At 43.9% G+C, this 15,395-nt stretch overlaps 2 protein-coding genes across 5 annotated transcripts in view; both read right to left on the reverse strand.

Moving 5' to 3' along the window:
- wu:fe05a04 (uncharacterized) overlaps window positions 1-3,560 on the reverse strand; it is a 15,591-nt gene extending 12,031 nt beyond the window's left edge. The window contains exons 1-3 of one of the 2 annotated variants that reach the window (XM_029679226.2): window positions 3,508-3,544; window positions 3,262-3,353; window positions 1,916-2,803 (exon numbers count right to left, since the gene is read on the reverse strand). In XM_029679226.2, coding sequence (XP_029535086.2) covers window positions 1,916-2,798 — 883 coding nt within the window. In that variant the 5' untranslated portion in view covers window positions 2,799-2,803; window positions 3,262-3,353; window positions 3,508-3,544. Of the gene's footprint in view, window positions 1-1,915; window positions 2,804-3,261 lie in introns of both variants that reach the window. The other variant, XM_029679225.2, reaches the window with a different exon arrangement.
- Window positions 3,561-7,436: 3,876 nt separating this feature from the next.
- LOC115140844 (zinc finger protein 696-like) overlaps window positions 7,437-15,395 on the reverse strand; it is a 9,098-nt gene continuing 1,139 nt past the window's right edge. For 2 of the 3 annotated variants that reach the window (XM_029679263.2, XM_029679264.2), the window contains exons 2-5: window positions 14,690-14,855; window positions 13,007-13,122; window positions 12,661-12,804; window positions 7,437-9,404 (exon numbers count right to left, since the gene is read on the reverse strand). In XM_029679263.2, the coding sequence (XP_029535123.2) occupies window positions 8,580-9,404; window positions 12,661-12,804; window positions 13,007-13,122; window positions 14,690-14,840 (1,236 nt within the window). In that variant the 5' untranslated portion in view covers window positions 14,841-14,855 and the 3' untranslated portion in view covers window positions 7,437-8,579. Of the gene's footprint in view, window positions 9,405-12,660; window positions 12,805-13,006; window positions 13,123-14,689; window positions 15,390-15,395 lie in introns of those variants that run through there. The other variant, XM_029679262.2, reaches the window with a different exon arrangement.

Consider the following 15,395-nt stretch of genomic DNA (forward strand, 5'->3'; position numbering starts at 1 on the left):
TCAAAAGGTTCTACAACAGCACCATCGAGAGCATCCTGACTGGTTGCATCACTGCCTGGTATGGCAACTGCTCGGACTCTGACCGCACGGCACTACAGAGGGTAGTGCGAACGGCACAGTACATCACTGGGGCCAAGCGTCCTGCCATCCAGGACCTCTATACCAGGCGGTGTCAGAGGAAGGCCCTAAAAATTGTCAAAGACTCCAGCCACCCTAGTCATAGACTGTTCTCTATGTTACCGCATGGAAAGCAGTACCGGAGCGCCAAGTCTAGGTCCAAGAGGTTTCTAAATAGCTTTAATCCCCAAGCCATAAGACTCCTGAACATCTAATCAAATGGCTACCCAGAGTATTTGCATTGCCCCCCCCCCTTATTTTACACCGCTGCAACTCTCTGTTGGTATCATCTATGCATAGTCACTTTAATAACTCTACCTACTAACCGGTGCCCCCGCACATTGACTGTGTACCCCCCTGTATATAGTCGCACTATTGTTATTTTAATGCTGCTCTTGAATTACTTGTTAGTTGTATTTATTATTCCTATCCATCTTTTTTTAAACTGCATTCTTTGTTAGGGGCTTGTAAGTAAGCAATTCAATGTAAAGTCTACACCGGTTGTATTCGGCGCATGTGACTAATACTATTTGATTTGATAAATGACAGAGTGAAAAGAAGGAGGCCTGGACAGAATACAGGCTTCCTGTTTGCAATAAGGCACTAAACTAATACTGCAAAAAATTTGGCAAAGACATTTACTTTTTTTAACCTCATTACAAAGCGTGTTGCTTTGTAATGTTTCACATTTTCAAGCATGGTGGTGACTGCATCATGTTATGGCTATGCTTGTCATCAGCAAGGACTGTGATGTTTTTTGGGGGTATAAAAAGAAACAGAATAGAGCTAAGCACAGGCAAAATCCTAGATGAATACTTGGTTCAGTTTGCTTTCCAACAGACACTGGGAGACAAATTCATCCTCAACCAGGACAATTACCTAAAACACAAGGCCAAATATATACAAGTTGCTTACCAAAACAACACTAAATGTTCTTGGGTGGTCTAGTTAAATTGACTTAAAACCATCTTGAAAATCAACAGCAAGACTTGAAAATGGCTGTGTAGCAATGATCAACATCCAATTTGACACAGAATATTTTTTTAAATGATAAATGGGCAAATATTGCACAATCCAGGTGTGCAAAGCTCTTAAGAGACAAAGCTCTTTAATCGCTGCCAAAGGTGACTAACATGTATTGACTCAGGGGGTTGAATACATATCTAATCAAGATTGGGTTTTATTTTCCATCAAACATGTTTTGTGTAGATTGTTGACAAAAAAAATGACAATGAAATCCATTTTAATCCCACTTTGTAACACAACAAAATGCAGAAAAAGTCAAGGGGTGTGAATACTTTCTGAAAGTACTATATATGTAATGAAAAGTACCCAGACCTCCCCTTGGAAAGTGAACTGAAATTGAAACTGAAATTGTCCAAGATAAACTAGCTAGCTCACTTGATAAACAGTGCTGACAATTCTATTTGGGCTAGCTAGCTAAATTATACAGACAACATTTGTTTCTATATTGATATTGTTACAATAACCAAACAATTGGATAAAAAAAAGTGAAAACATTGTGATATGACAGGTTTGAATGTTGCATGCAAATTTCAATGTTGTTTGAGTTTCTATGTACATCAGCAAATTTGCTTGAGATAATCTCACTGCAACCATGTTGCTTGACATCAGTCTTTAAAAAGAACTTCACTCAAGGTGAGCTCCTCACCCACTCAGTCTGTCTTTTCAGACTTCCTGGTAGTTTGACATAAGAGAAAACATATTTTACAGAAATGTAGAGCATTTTTAATCAGGGAAAAATGGTTGATGTTTTAGTCTTTGAGCTGAAGCCTACCTGGGTCCAGTTCGTCCTCCTCCTCCTCCTCTTCATCATCATCCTCATTCTCAGAAACCTCACTGTCATCTGTTTCCTCAGAATCCTCCTCTAAACTCTTTGCAACTTCTGCTTCTTTCTCTTTCAGTCCTTGCACTTTCCCATCATTGAAAACACCTTTCCCTCCATTTCTCCCTCCTATTCCCTCTCCAATATTTTCTCCTGGTTCTTCTTCCTCAGCGACCGCCCTTCCTGGCTTCCCTGTGTTTACAGGTTTTGGAGTGGTCTGAAACATTGCAGTCTGGTCTGCCAGTGGCAGCTCGGAATCCTTCTTAATGGTTCTTAAGTGTTCAACAGGGGGAGTGGAAGGAGCTGGTACAGTAGTCAACACAGTACCAGCTCCAACACGAGACACAGATATCAAGACAGTTTTAGTTATTTTGGGGGTTTGGTGAAGGCTATTGCTTTGACCACTTACTAAACTCTTGGGTAGCAATATGGGACTAACAGGCCGTGAAGTGTGTGCCACTACCACCGGTTTGTGTGTAGAAGGAGGGGGTGGGCAGAGTATTGTCAGTGTCTCAGGGGGCCCAGAGGGACTTGGGGTTACTGTAATGCGAGGGCCCGTCTGTGAGGCAACCTGCTGTACTGTAGAAGCAGTCCTTGAGGCTACAGAAACCAGCTGTTCTACACCGACCAGTTCTGGGTCCACAGCTGTGGGGGTGAGTGCAGCAGGAGGAGGCGGTGAGGAACTGGGGATTTGGAGGTTAGCCAGGGATCCAGGGGAAATATTGTTAGAGGCCGAAGGCGATGGTGTTTCCTTCACACAGGTCATTTCTCTGGGCTGCAAGATGTCAGGGAACCCTAGTTCTGTCAGCTGGATATCAATGGTGAAGTCTGACATGGTACCTGTGAGACAAACACAATCCATTGATATAATTCTCTAATGCCGCCATTTCAGGACCAGGACAAACGCCATCAGAATTATGTACCTTAAGACCAGACCATGATGCAATTCCAATATCACTAAAAGTGCCATTAGAAAACAAAAATGTTGAATGCTAATGTTGGCAGAAAACAGCTAAGACAATGTATTATATTTGACATTGATTCTGAAATATAGAAAACGTAACTAGCCATTTTCAACCAAGTGCAGTGAGCAGGCAGAATACATGTACTAACTGTGACGGCAACATTCACCATGTTAACTTTGAATTGTAGCTAGATTACGGTAGCTAGTTATTTAGCCAATCTAATTAAAATCATAAGCGCAAAATGCCCCACGTCAATAAAAACTACCTACCTACTACAACTATTGACAGAATAAGCAGGTAAATTATGACGACATAAGGACTTCCGCAGCTCACCTCAGTTCTGATTGCAACAGTGAAGATGGCTAATTTTCAGAAGCTCCACCTGGACAGAAACACCTTGTGGCGGTGGAGGCATGCGCTCTTCACTGTACGAAAAGTATCCAGAAACTATATTATGTGACTGATCTATGATACTGTATAACGCTTGTTGCACAAGGTTACTATCTCGCCTAAATATGGGTTAAAACGTATGTTTAATTTATTTTGTAACACACAATTTGCTGTAATTGAATCACTTACAAACCGCGACCGATTTGCTTCCGTCTTCTACAACAACAATGGGACAAAAACATCCGTCCCTTTACACACTTAATGACACCTACTGTCGTGGAGGGGTATTACAACAACAAATTATATGTGACTCATTAAGCAAACGCTCTTATCCAGAGTGATTTACAGGAGAAATTAGGGTTAAAAGTGCCTTGCTCAAGGGCACCTTGCCAGATTTTCACCTTGTGGGCTCAGGATTCAAACCAGTGACCTTTCAGTTACTGGACAACACTCTTAACCACTAGGCTACCTGCCTGACCTGTGAATGGAACTTTGCACTGAGTGTGAACGTGCATACAACTACAGGGGGTACATTTAATGGCAGAACATATTTTTGTATTATTTGTGTCTATAAAATTATGATTCCACATATTCTCAACCTCTTAAAATAAGTATGTGCCCTCTGTTTTCTGAACAAAATGCTGCAATAAAAAAGATTATGACATGACTATGCAGTCCTGACAAGACTATGCAGAAGGGGATTTTGTGCCTGAACGATCAATACTCTGCAGCTCCTCCTCCTCATTGCTGGAGTGTAATGAAGAGTCACTGTGATGATGAGGAGTGGTGACGTTTATCTCCAAGATCTGGAAGGTGGCACCTGAACTCTCCCTCTGTGGGTTTGTTGAGTTTGCTCTGTGTGCTGCCTGAGCTTCTGCATATGCTGCCTGAGCCATTGCCTTCCCTATGTTCCTCCAGGCATTGCTGCAGAAGTTCTAGCTTTTGTGCTTGATGGCTGCCGAAATAGCCCCCACAGTTGGTACACTGGACCAGCCGAGGGTTTGTGGTTGTGGAGCACGCCAGGTGACCAGAACTCTCGAGAGCAGGCCTGAGTAGGTTTGGGGCGGGTGTAGGGTTTCAGCAGCATGTGAGCAACGCCTTTAGGCCGGCCTGGGCCACGTTTCAAGAGGGCAGGTAGAGGATGGCAAGGCAGAGCTAAGATGTGCATGTTGACCTGGTGTCTGATGAGGAGCGTCCCTTTCTTGAATAAGGGACAACACGTTGCATGGATGACGGTGCATTTCCTTGACATGATGGTGCAGAAGAATAGGCAGTGCAAAAGTTTCTTGGCAGAATCGGCACAGCAAGGGACCCGGGGATACCAGATCAGGCTCAATGGTCTGGAAGACAGTCTGGCTTGCCTCCAGGGATGGTGGAAAGGAGAACGAGGAGTAGCCCAGTTCTATGGCATCAGGAGAGGGGAGCTGAGGTGGAATATCCCAGGTGGGCTCAGCAGTGGTCTGGCTCAGGTTTGGTTCCATGTCAATGGAGAGATTCAGAACAGGATCCCTAAGGACCACAAGGCACTGGGCACAGAAGGACGAATGTCTAAGGAAATCTCTCCAGCCACAGTTGTGGCAGTAGACCTTCTTTGGACAGGTCTAATGGCTCCTCAGGAGATGCAGAGGATTGTGGAGCAGTGGGATTTCCAGGTAGGTAGAACAATATATATATATATACACTGCTCAAAAAAATAAAGGGAACACTAAAATAACACATCCTAGATCTGAATGAATGAAATATTCATATTAAATACTTTTTTCTTTACATAGTTGAATGTGCTGGCAACAAAATCTCACAAAAATTATCAATGGAAATCCAATTTATCAACCCATGGAGGTCTGGATTTGGAGTCACACTCCAAAAACCACACTACAGGCTGATCCAACTTTGATGTAATGTCCTTAAAACAAGTCAAAATGAGGCTCAGTAGTGTGTGTGGCCTCCACGTGCCTGTATGACCTCCCTACAACGCCTGGGCATGCTCCTGATGAGGTGGTGGATGGTCTCCTGAAGGATCTCCTCCCAGACCTGGACTAAAGCATCCGCCAACTCCTGGACAGTCTGTGGATGGAGCGCGACATGATGTCCCAGATGTGCTCAATTGGATTCAGGTCTGGGGAACGGGCGGGCCAGTCCATAGCATCAATGCCTTCCTCTTGCAGGAACTGCTGACACACTCCAGCCACATGAGTTCTAGCATTGTCTTGCATTAGGAGGAACCCAGGGCCAAGCGCACCAGCATGTGGTCTCACAAGAGGTCTGAGGATCTCATCTCGGTACCTAATGGCAGTCAGGCTACCTCTGGCGAGCACATGGAGGGCTGTGCGGCCCCCCAAAGAAATGACTGACCCACTGCCAAACCGGTCATGCTGGAGGATGTTACAGGCAGCAGAACGTTCTCCACGGTGTCTCCAGACTCTGTCACGTCTGTCACATGTGCTCAGTGTGAACCTGCTTTCATCTGTGAAGAGTACAGGGCGCCAGTGGCGAATTTGCCAATCTTGGTGTTCTCTGGCAAATGCCAAACGTCCTGCACAGTGTTGGGCTGTAAGCACAACCCCCACCTGTGGACGTCGGGCCCTCATACCACCCTCATGGAGTCTGTTTCTGACCGTTTGAGCAGACACATGCACATTTGTGGCCTGCTGGGGGTCATTTTGCAGGGCTCTGGCAGTGCTCCTCCTTGCACAAAGGCGGAGGTAGCGGTCCTGCTGCTGGGTTGTTGCCCTCCGACGGCCTCCTCCACGTCTCTTGATGTACTGGCCTGTCTCCTGGTAGCGCTTCCATGCTCTGGACACTACGCTGACAGACACAGCAAACCTTCTTGCCACAGCTCGCATTGATGTGCCATCCTGGATGAGCTGCACTACCTGAGCCACTTGTGTGGGTTGTAGACTCCGTCTCATGCTACCACTAGAGTGAAAGCACCGCCTGCATTCAAAAGTGACTAAAACATCAGCCAGGAAGCATAGGAACTGAGAAGTGGTCTGTGGTCACCACCTGCAGAACCACTCCTTTATTAGGGGTGTCTTACTAATTGCCTATAATTTCCACCTGTTGTCTATTCCATTTGCACAACATTATGTGAAATTTATTGTCAAACAGTGTTGCTTCCTAAGTGGACAGTTTGATTTCACAGAAGTGTGATTGACTTGGAGTTACATTGTGTTGTTTAAGTGTTCCCTTTATTTTTTTGAGGCAGTGTATGACAAGGACATCAAATCAGCAAAACCAAATTATGGAAAAATTCCCTAGAAATCCACAGTGCAAGAGGCTCTTAGTGGGCATTCATAAAATGTGCAAGTCCCTGGCATTAGATGAAGACAGAGGAGAGCTGTGCAATAAAGATGCAAAATACCTGTAAGATCAAACCCAGGACTCCCTGTTTTTTGGTGGCATCTCTAAATGTATCCACCCTCGGGATGAATATGGTATTGAAAATGGGTGATTGAGAACATGTGAAACAGGGGACCAAATTAATCAGGTGAGATTAACTGGATAAGAAAGTTCAGTAAATTATAGGTTTACATTTTTAATAGCTATATAATAAGCCGTGGTTCCAATATAATAAAGACAGTAACTATGTGTGTAGGAAACTGTTTTACACATCAGCAAGCTCACAAGATACTTTAAGCTTAGATTTGTTTTAATTTAAAAAAAGCATAGGACAAAACTCAAAGGTAAGTCATTTTATTTTAGAAACGCAATACTTCTTTTAAACAGCAGAGGGTGAAGTAAACTAAATTATGTTCATCTTGCTATCGGTACAGGGCGTCTGTTGTCATCCTAATGACTCATTGGGCAACGGCTAAAACCTTATCATTTATCTATCATACTCTACAAATAGCCTGTCCACTTATTCAATTACCTGCGCTAGGTGAGGGATTACGTTTGGGATTGTCCACAGAAAGATTGGCTTCCCATTGGTTGACCTATGGTCAGTGATTTTCTGGGGGGACTACTTACTACCTTTTAGAATGTTTTAATTCTGAATTTAATTGATAATCTGTCTGTAGTTACAGCTGCTGGGCAATAGCAGGTGACATCACAAAGCACAATTAATAGAAAATGGGGGGTGAATGAAGGACACATTGAAAGGCATACAGACAAATGTGTCATTCTGTAGCAGCCCTTGGGGCACCTTTATTACATATTGGCAGAGTGTCCAGGCATGTTACATGGGGAGAATAATGAAAACAAGAACACGTCCATTCAGGCCTCTGGTCATTTCGTCATCATGCCAAAATTTAAGCAAATAGTTTATGGAAAGTTCATTAGAATATCTATGACATTTAAAGTAAGTATAACAAATCCAAAATAAAGGTGACAAGGTGTAGCTGGTGGCAGGATTATCTTAATTTGAGTCTATTAGTCTTCATTACAACCATTGTTTAGGATGACATGTTAAAATCCATGCATGAAACCAAAGAAGAACCATTGGGCCTAAACCAAACTAACTTAAGAGGATAAATACATTGATCTTTTTTATACCCTGCGCATTTAATAGCAGTATAATTTAGAAGTTAATCATAATAGAAACAGTTCGGCATTACAATGCACCAGAAACCGTATATAAATAGATGCAATTTCTATGAGACGTTATGTAACTCCCACCAAACATTCCAATCCATGTTCACTTATCACAAGAAGCTCTTTCAAAAAGTAAATATCCCCAACAGGTTTTATAAAATGCACGGTTGTTGCATTTCATCTGCTACTACAGAACACGTACTTAGCAATATAAAAATCATAAAACAAGAAAAGCTCCATTTGTCAGACAGCATGAAAAGCATTTTACATACTGTTTTTACATAATTTTTTAGAGGTGTAACTCCATTATTCATGATAATCATTTAAAGATATTAATCAAATGGAACAAACATGATGCCCAAAACTAATTATTGTTGTTCTTAGTCCAGATAAGACAGGTGTATAACAGATGGATTTAACAGCTTACATCTTTTGGTTAGTAAATCACTCCAAGTGTGATGTGTGCCTTGAACATCCTAACACAATCCAGAAATGGCAAATGCTGAACTATCAGTGGGATGCCTTAGCTCACCTGTTAAAAATCCTGCAAAGAATTCCTTACCTGTCTTTCTCACATTCTAAAAACACTTCAAACTTAGGATCTAAATTTCACACCCAACCTCAAACCAACAAAAACCCTTGACAAAATTCAAATTCTTAAAAATCCCTGATTCTTCATCCTCCCTCCCCCAATCACTTTACAGAAAATCCCCCTTCCCCATTCTGAATTATCTCTTGCTGCGGCCCGCTGCCTCTTGCTTCTCCTCCTCCTCTGGGTGGCTGCTCTGCTGGTGGCCCTTCAGGTTGCTCTCTCGGCCAAAGCTCTTGCCACAGGTAGGGCAGGCGTAACGCCCCTTGGTGTGTGCCCGGTTCTTGTGGGCTTCTAGCTGCTCGGGACGGGCAAAGCTCTCCTCACACTCCTCGCAGGGGTGAGCCTTACGTGGGATGTGCTTTTCCTTCTTGTGGGCGCGGAGCTGGGCCAGGGCAGGGAACGTGAGCTCACACTCAGGGCAGGGGTGTTGCTTGGGTGGAGCGGGAGCCGCTTTAGGTTTCTTCTCCTCTGCTGGGGCTTCACTGTCGTCTTCTTTGGCCTCCTCGCCTACTGCTGCTTTAGGACGGCCCCGTCTGCCACCGCCTCCTGCTTTCACCTTGGTCTCAGCCAGAGCTGCTGCAGCCTCCTCTGCATTGTTTCCAGTCTCAGCCTCCTCTGTGCCCTCTTCCTTCTTCTTTCTCTTCTTCCCTCCGACCGTTGAGTCCTCTGCTTTAAAGGGCCGTCCACGCTTCTTGGCGGGCGAGGCGCTGCCGTTGCAGTGCTGGTCACCGGCGTGGTTCTCTTGGTGCATTATTAGCTCAGACTCTGTCTCGAAGCCCCGGTTGCACTTCCCACAGCGGTGGGTCTTGGTAGGGTCATCTGGCTCTTCCACCTCAGCCTCTGGACGGGGGTGCTGGGCCAGGCGGTGGGTACGAAGGAAGGCAGGGCTGCGGAAGGTCTCACTGCAGTCCTTACACACAAATTGCCTCTCTGGACAGACCTGTCTCCTGTGGGTCGTCAGCTGAGGGGGGCAGAGAGTGAACAGACACGTGAGTCAAGGCTGAGGGAAGAGTCCAGTGATTGACATTAACACCATGGTCCAAAAAGGTGACTGAAAACTGTGTTGCAAGGAACCACTTCACAAAATAAAATGTATTATCATCACTGGTATTGACAATAGAAGGCTGCTGGTCTCTGATCCCATGTACTACATATTCTCTTAGTGGCCTTGAGCAAGGCACATAACCCCCACAAAGTAAAATACTGCACTGATATAAAAGGCTACTGTATAAAACATGGTCCGTCAACCCTCCATCTGGAGAGCTACTGGGTGTGCAAGCTAATGCTCCAACCCTGGTCAAACACACCAGTCAAGGTCCTGTTGAGCAGCTGATGTTTTACAATTGGTGTGTTCAAACAGGGCTGGAGCAAAAGCCTGCACTATCAAGTAGCTCTCCAGGAGGATAGTTGGCCACCCTGAAACATTACAATTACAACCAAATACTTTTTGTTATCTTTATAAAATAATTCCCTCACTCAATGTACCAGGGATCAAATGGCGGGAGAGGTGGGAGAAGTAGCTAACTAAGATGTTTAACTATTTTTAAGGTTAAAATATTCAGTGTTCTGGGGAGATGTTGACAGGATAGGAGTTACTCGTCAATTAGGCTACTCTAAAAACATGTTATTTTACACTGTCAGTATTTCATGGCCAGTATTGAATAGAGGAGAATCCATTCCAATTTTGAGCTCGAGACAGTATTACAACCGGAGTAGGCAGCATTGGTTTCATCCACTGCGCACCCGTATCAACTGAACTGTCGGCCATTTGCAGTTATACAAGAATGGCAGTGGAGTTATTTTAGGACATCGAACATTGATACATGCTCATAGCTAAATAGTTAGCAAGGGAGAACCAGCCAAACGAAACAATGTTTTGAATTGGCAATTAGTCTGTTGTATGTCATTTTACCCGCTGCGCAAATGTCTCTCTCTACGGCAACAGCCCACTGACACACATGCAGGCGATGTACGCACCATGAATTTTCCAGGATTTTCAATGCTGACCAAAAATTAGCTATAACTGAGCAAATAACTCAATAAGTAGCAATCAACAAAATGTGCACTTTGAGCTAAAAAAAAATGTTTTTAAAAAATTGCATCTCGCGACTGCATGATTGAAAGACCCCTCTTATCCGTCAACACAGGACTACAATAATTATACTCTGATGCACTCTGCATAGATTGGGAGAGTGAACACCACATCACATCCGGAGGACACTTTTATCCAAGTCTGAACAGAGTAGTCTAACAGTGATTTTTTTACTTGTCCATTTGAACAATTTAACTCTACAATCTGCTTGATTGAAGAAAAAAAATATTGCCCTGGGCAGCCTAGCAGTTAGAGTGTTGGGCCAGTAAGTAAAAGGTTGCCGATTCAAATACCCGAGCAGACAAGGAGAAAACTGACAATATGCCCTTGAGCAAGGCACTTAACCCTAATTTTCTCCAGGGGCTCTGTACTATGGCTGACCCTGTAAAACAACACATTTCACTGCACCTATTCCGGTGCATCTGACAATAAAACAACTTTATTTATTTATTATGTCGAGACCTTGAGTCTGACTTTGCTGGTTCATTTCAAGCTATTCAAGCAGTGTCAAACTAAACATACACTGCTCAAAAAATAAAGGGAACACTTAAACAACACAATGTAACTCCAAGTCAATCACACTTCTGTGAAATCAAACTGTCCACTTAGGAAGCAACACTGATTGACAATACATTTCACATGCTGTTGTGCAAATGGAATAGACAACAGGTGGAAATTATAGGCAATTAGTAAGACACCCCCAATAAAGGAGTGGTTCTGCAGGTGGGGACCACAGACCACTTCTCAGTTCCTATGCTTCCTGGCTGATGTTTTGGTCACTTTTGAATGCTGGCGGTGCTTTCACTCTAGTGGTAGCATGAGACGGAGTCTACAACCCACACAAGTGGCTCAGGTAGTGCAGCTCATCCAGGATGGCACATCAATGCGAGCTGTGGTAAGGTTTGCTGTGTGTCAGCGTAGTGTCCAGAGCATGGAGGCGCTACCAGGAGACAGGCCAGTACATCAAGAGACGTGGAGGAGGCCGTAGGAGGGCAACAACCCAGCAGCAGGACCGCTACCTCCACCTTTGTGCAAGGAGGAACACTGCCAGAGCCCTGCAAAATGACTTCCAGCAGGCCACAAATGTGCATGTGTCTGCTCAAACGGTCAGAAACAGACTCCATGAGGGTGGTATGAGGGCCCGACATCCACAGGTGGGGGTTGTGCTTACAGCCCAACACTGTGCAGGACGTTTGGCATTTGCCAGAGAACACCAAGATTGGCAAATTCGCCACTGGCGCCCTGTACTCTTCACCGATGAAAGCAGGTTCACACTGAGCACATGTGACAGACGTGACAGAGTCTGGAGACGCCGTGGAGAACGTTCTGCTGCCTGCAACATCCTCCAGCATGACCGGTTTGGCGGTGGGTCAGTCATGATGTGGGGTGGCATTTCTTTGGGGAGCCGCACAGCCCTCCATGTGCTCGCCAGAGGTAGCCTGACTGCCATTAGGTACCGAGATGAGATCCTCAGATCCCTTGTGAGACCACATGCTGGTGCGGTTGGCCCTGGCTTCCTCCTAATGCAAGACAGTGCTAGACCTCATGTGTCTGGAGTGTGTCAGCAGTTCCTGCAAGAGGAAGGCATTGATGCTATGGACTGGCCCGCCCGTTCCCCAGACCTGAATCCAATTGAGCACATCTGGGACATCATGTCTCGCTCCACCCACCAACGCCACGTTGCACCACAGACTGTCCAGGAGTTGGCGTTGGCGGATGCTTTAGTCCAGGTCTGGGAGGAGATCCCTCAGGAGACCATCCGCCACCTCATCAGGAGCATGCCCAGGCGTTGTAGGGAGGTCATACAGGCACGTGGAGGCCACACACACTACTGAGCCTCATTTTGACTTGTTTTAAGGACATTACATCAAAGTTGGATCAGCCTGTAGTGTGGTTTTCCACTTTAATTTTGAGTGTGACTCCAAATACAGACCTCCATGGGTTGATACATTGGATTTCCATTGATAATTTTTGTGTGATTTTGTTGTCAGCACATTCAACTATGTAAAGAAAAAAGTATTTAATAAGAATATTTCATTCATTCAGATCTAGGATGTTATTTTAGTGTTCCCTTTTTTGAGCAGTGTATATTAGTTCAGAACCTGTGTCACTGTTCTGCACTCACCTCAGAGAAGGTGCGGAAGCTCTCCTGGCAGTGGGGACACTTGAAGGGTTTGTCCTCCTTGTTGTGTGAGCCCTGGTGCTGGGTCAGCTCCTCCGAGGACGGAAAGGTACGGTCACACACATAGCAGGTGAACAGAGTATCTCCCTGGGGAAAAAATAGACAATTAATGAACGCGTTTGGTAAATTGGGGGGGCAAATTCCCACAGGTCCAGTCTGGAAATAAGTATTGTTATGTTGGTCTGAAGCTTTTAATGACAGAAGACTGTTTAGGGTAAAAACAGGGCTTCCGTAGGTAATACCTTCTAGAAAGTGTTTTGATTGTTAGGCAGGTTGTGTAGCAGCATACCTGCTGGAGCTGCTGCTTGTACTCCTCACGATGGCTCTTCTTCATGTGCCTCTCCTTGGCTTTGGAGTTACAGAAGGTGATGAAGCACTGGAAACATTGCAGGTTCTCATGCTGATCTGTGAGAAGAGGGGGTCAGCGATATGACAGCTGAAAATGCATTGCCTTCCCTACCTAACAGATAGATTGATTTCATTCAAACCAAAGAAAGTATGTATTTGTCTATGAGTAGGGCTGTGGCGGTCAGTACATTTTGTCAGACGGTGATTGTCAAGCAAATAACTGAAGGTCTCAGTAATTAACAAACATTTGTCATCTCCTGTCTTCTAAACCTACAAGCCACTGATGTAGATGTTCCAAAGGTCTGCATGAAAATAAAGTCCAGCAAATCCATGTAATATCACAAAACCACAATTTATCTTAGACAGGTCTAAAGAAACATGATATGAAGAAAATCTAGTCTAGTTCTGAAGAACAGTATAGCATACTCAGTTGTGCTTCTTTTAGGCCCTGATCTGGCTATGCCATATGGCTGTGGGCTACACTAGTTAATTTAGCAGACAAAATTGGCTTAGAATTCCTTGGCATTATTTTATAGTATGAAGAATACAATTGAACATAGCTGAATAAAATAGAAAGAATATTACACACTGCGTACTTATGCCAGTTATGCTCTATAGTTGTAAAGCAGATTAATGTGCTTAATTTTAAGCCTTTATTTGGCCACTTTAGTTGTGATACAAACCTTAACAAAACATTGAGGCCTATGGGGTAGGCTACATGAGGTTTGTGACTGATTTGAAAAAGTTGCAAAAAAAGCATGCACTGTTTGTCTTAACCTGGGTATTATTCACAAGTGATATGCTAATATTGTCACACATCACACCATTCTTGATTTAATCTAGTCTTTAAATATACTAAATAATGTGTGAAATTAGTTTTGAATTAGAATGGACCATTATCATGCACCTGTCAAGACAGGGGCAGCTGGGGAAAAAAATACATGTCATCTAGGCACTTAAATAGCAAACGGAGGATGCTTTTCCCGTGGTTCATTTTCATGCCTGCCAGGTAGGCTATATTCCTGTTGTAAAGCAAAGCAATGTGCTAAATATTAGAAAAGTTGAGAAATACATATAGTAGGCCTAGCATATTGAAAGCTGATGGGATCCTATTTTTAATAGAGACCATCACTCTGTTTTCTCACACAATTGCATAGCCTATAGAAATGTTGAGCAACATGAGCTCTCATGAAGAGTTTGATTTTCGATAACATTAGCATGGATGTCAGAGTGATAAGAGGGACAATAAAGTGCGGAGTACCATGCAGTTAGCAGGTTTGGTTGGCTACTAATGACCATCAGAGCTTGGAGAAGCCTAATTACCGTGACTAAACGGTCACATGGAATTTGACTGCAGTCATGACTCATGACCGCCGGTGTGTCGGTGATTACGGTCACCGTAACAGCCCTATCTGTGAGTCATTACAAAAGCTTTAAACAGTAGAGTAACTGACACCCAATGTGTGCATGTTTTAAAGTCTTTGTATAATCTGTAATTTGTTGTACCCCAAAACATGTCATCATTGTCTGTTTGCATACCTCTTGTAAGTATACCGACTTTTCTGCCATAAAAACACTTGTTTTAATTACATTTTTTTGTTTAAAAAACTGCCACCCAACTCACATGGTTGAATGGTGGGTGGAGGTGGTGCTTTGAAGGAGGCAATGGGTTTGTAGTGTCCTGCTGGTTTCTCAGTGGTCAGTTCTGCAGGGGGATCTGGTGGCCCCTTCCCCATCACTATCTCCTCTATATTCAGTATGTCTGAGTCCATCATGGGAGACTGGATGTCCTTGAAAAGTTTAAACATAAGGATGGTAGAGTTAACCAACCAGTGAGGTTAATTAATATGTAATGTAGCCAGATGGGCTTTAATATAGCTAATAATAGTTATCCTCACATTGCAAGCTAGATAACACAAATTAAGACAGACATTTACAATAACTAAGTATTGTGCACAGGCGTATCTAAATTAAATCGCCCTTATTTGGACTGAACAGGAAACGGGTTCACTGATTTTATGGCTGGCCAGCTAACGTTAGCTGGCTAGATAACGCGATGATAGTTGCGAACTAAGTTTTTGACTAGTTAACTACATAGCCAGCTGTTAGCTAACGTTAATGAACTACAGCTAGCTAAGTTCCCGCAATTAATTTATTTGTTAGCATTAAAATTGGTTTGCAATAAGGTAAGCACAAGATAACGTTAAAACATGCACAGCTAACAGCTAAAGGCGCTAACGTTAGGTGAAATAGGCTCCCAAACCAACAAGGCCCTAAAGTTAGCTAGCGGTGATGACGCCCGTATCAGCTAACGGTAGCAAGCTACCGCA

This window comes from Oncorhynchus nerka, linkage group LG3, assembly GCF_034236695.1.
Source record: "Oncorhynchus nerka isolate Pitt River linkage group LG3, Oner_Uvic_2.0, whole genome shotgun sequence".
Classification (NCBI taxonomy): domain Eukaryota; kingdom Metazoa; phylum Chordata; class Actinopteri; order Salmoniformes; family Salmonidae; genus Oncorhynchus; species Oncorhynchus nerka.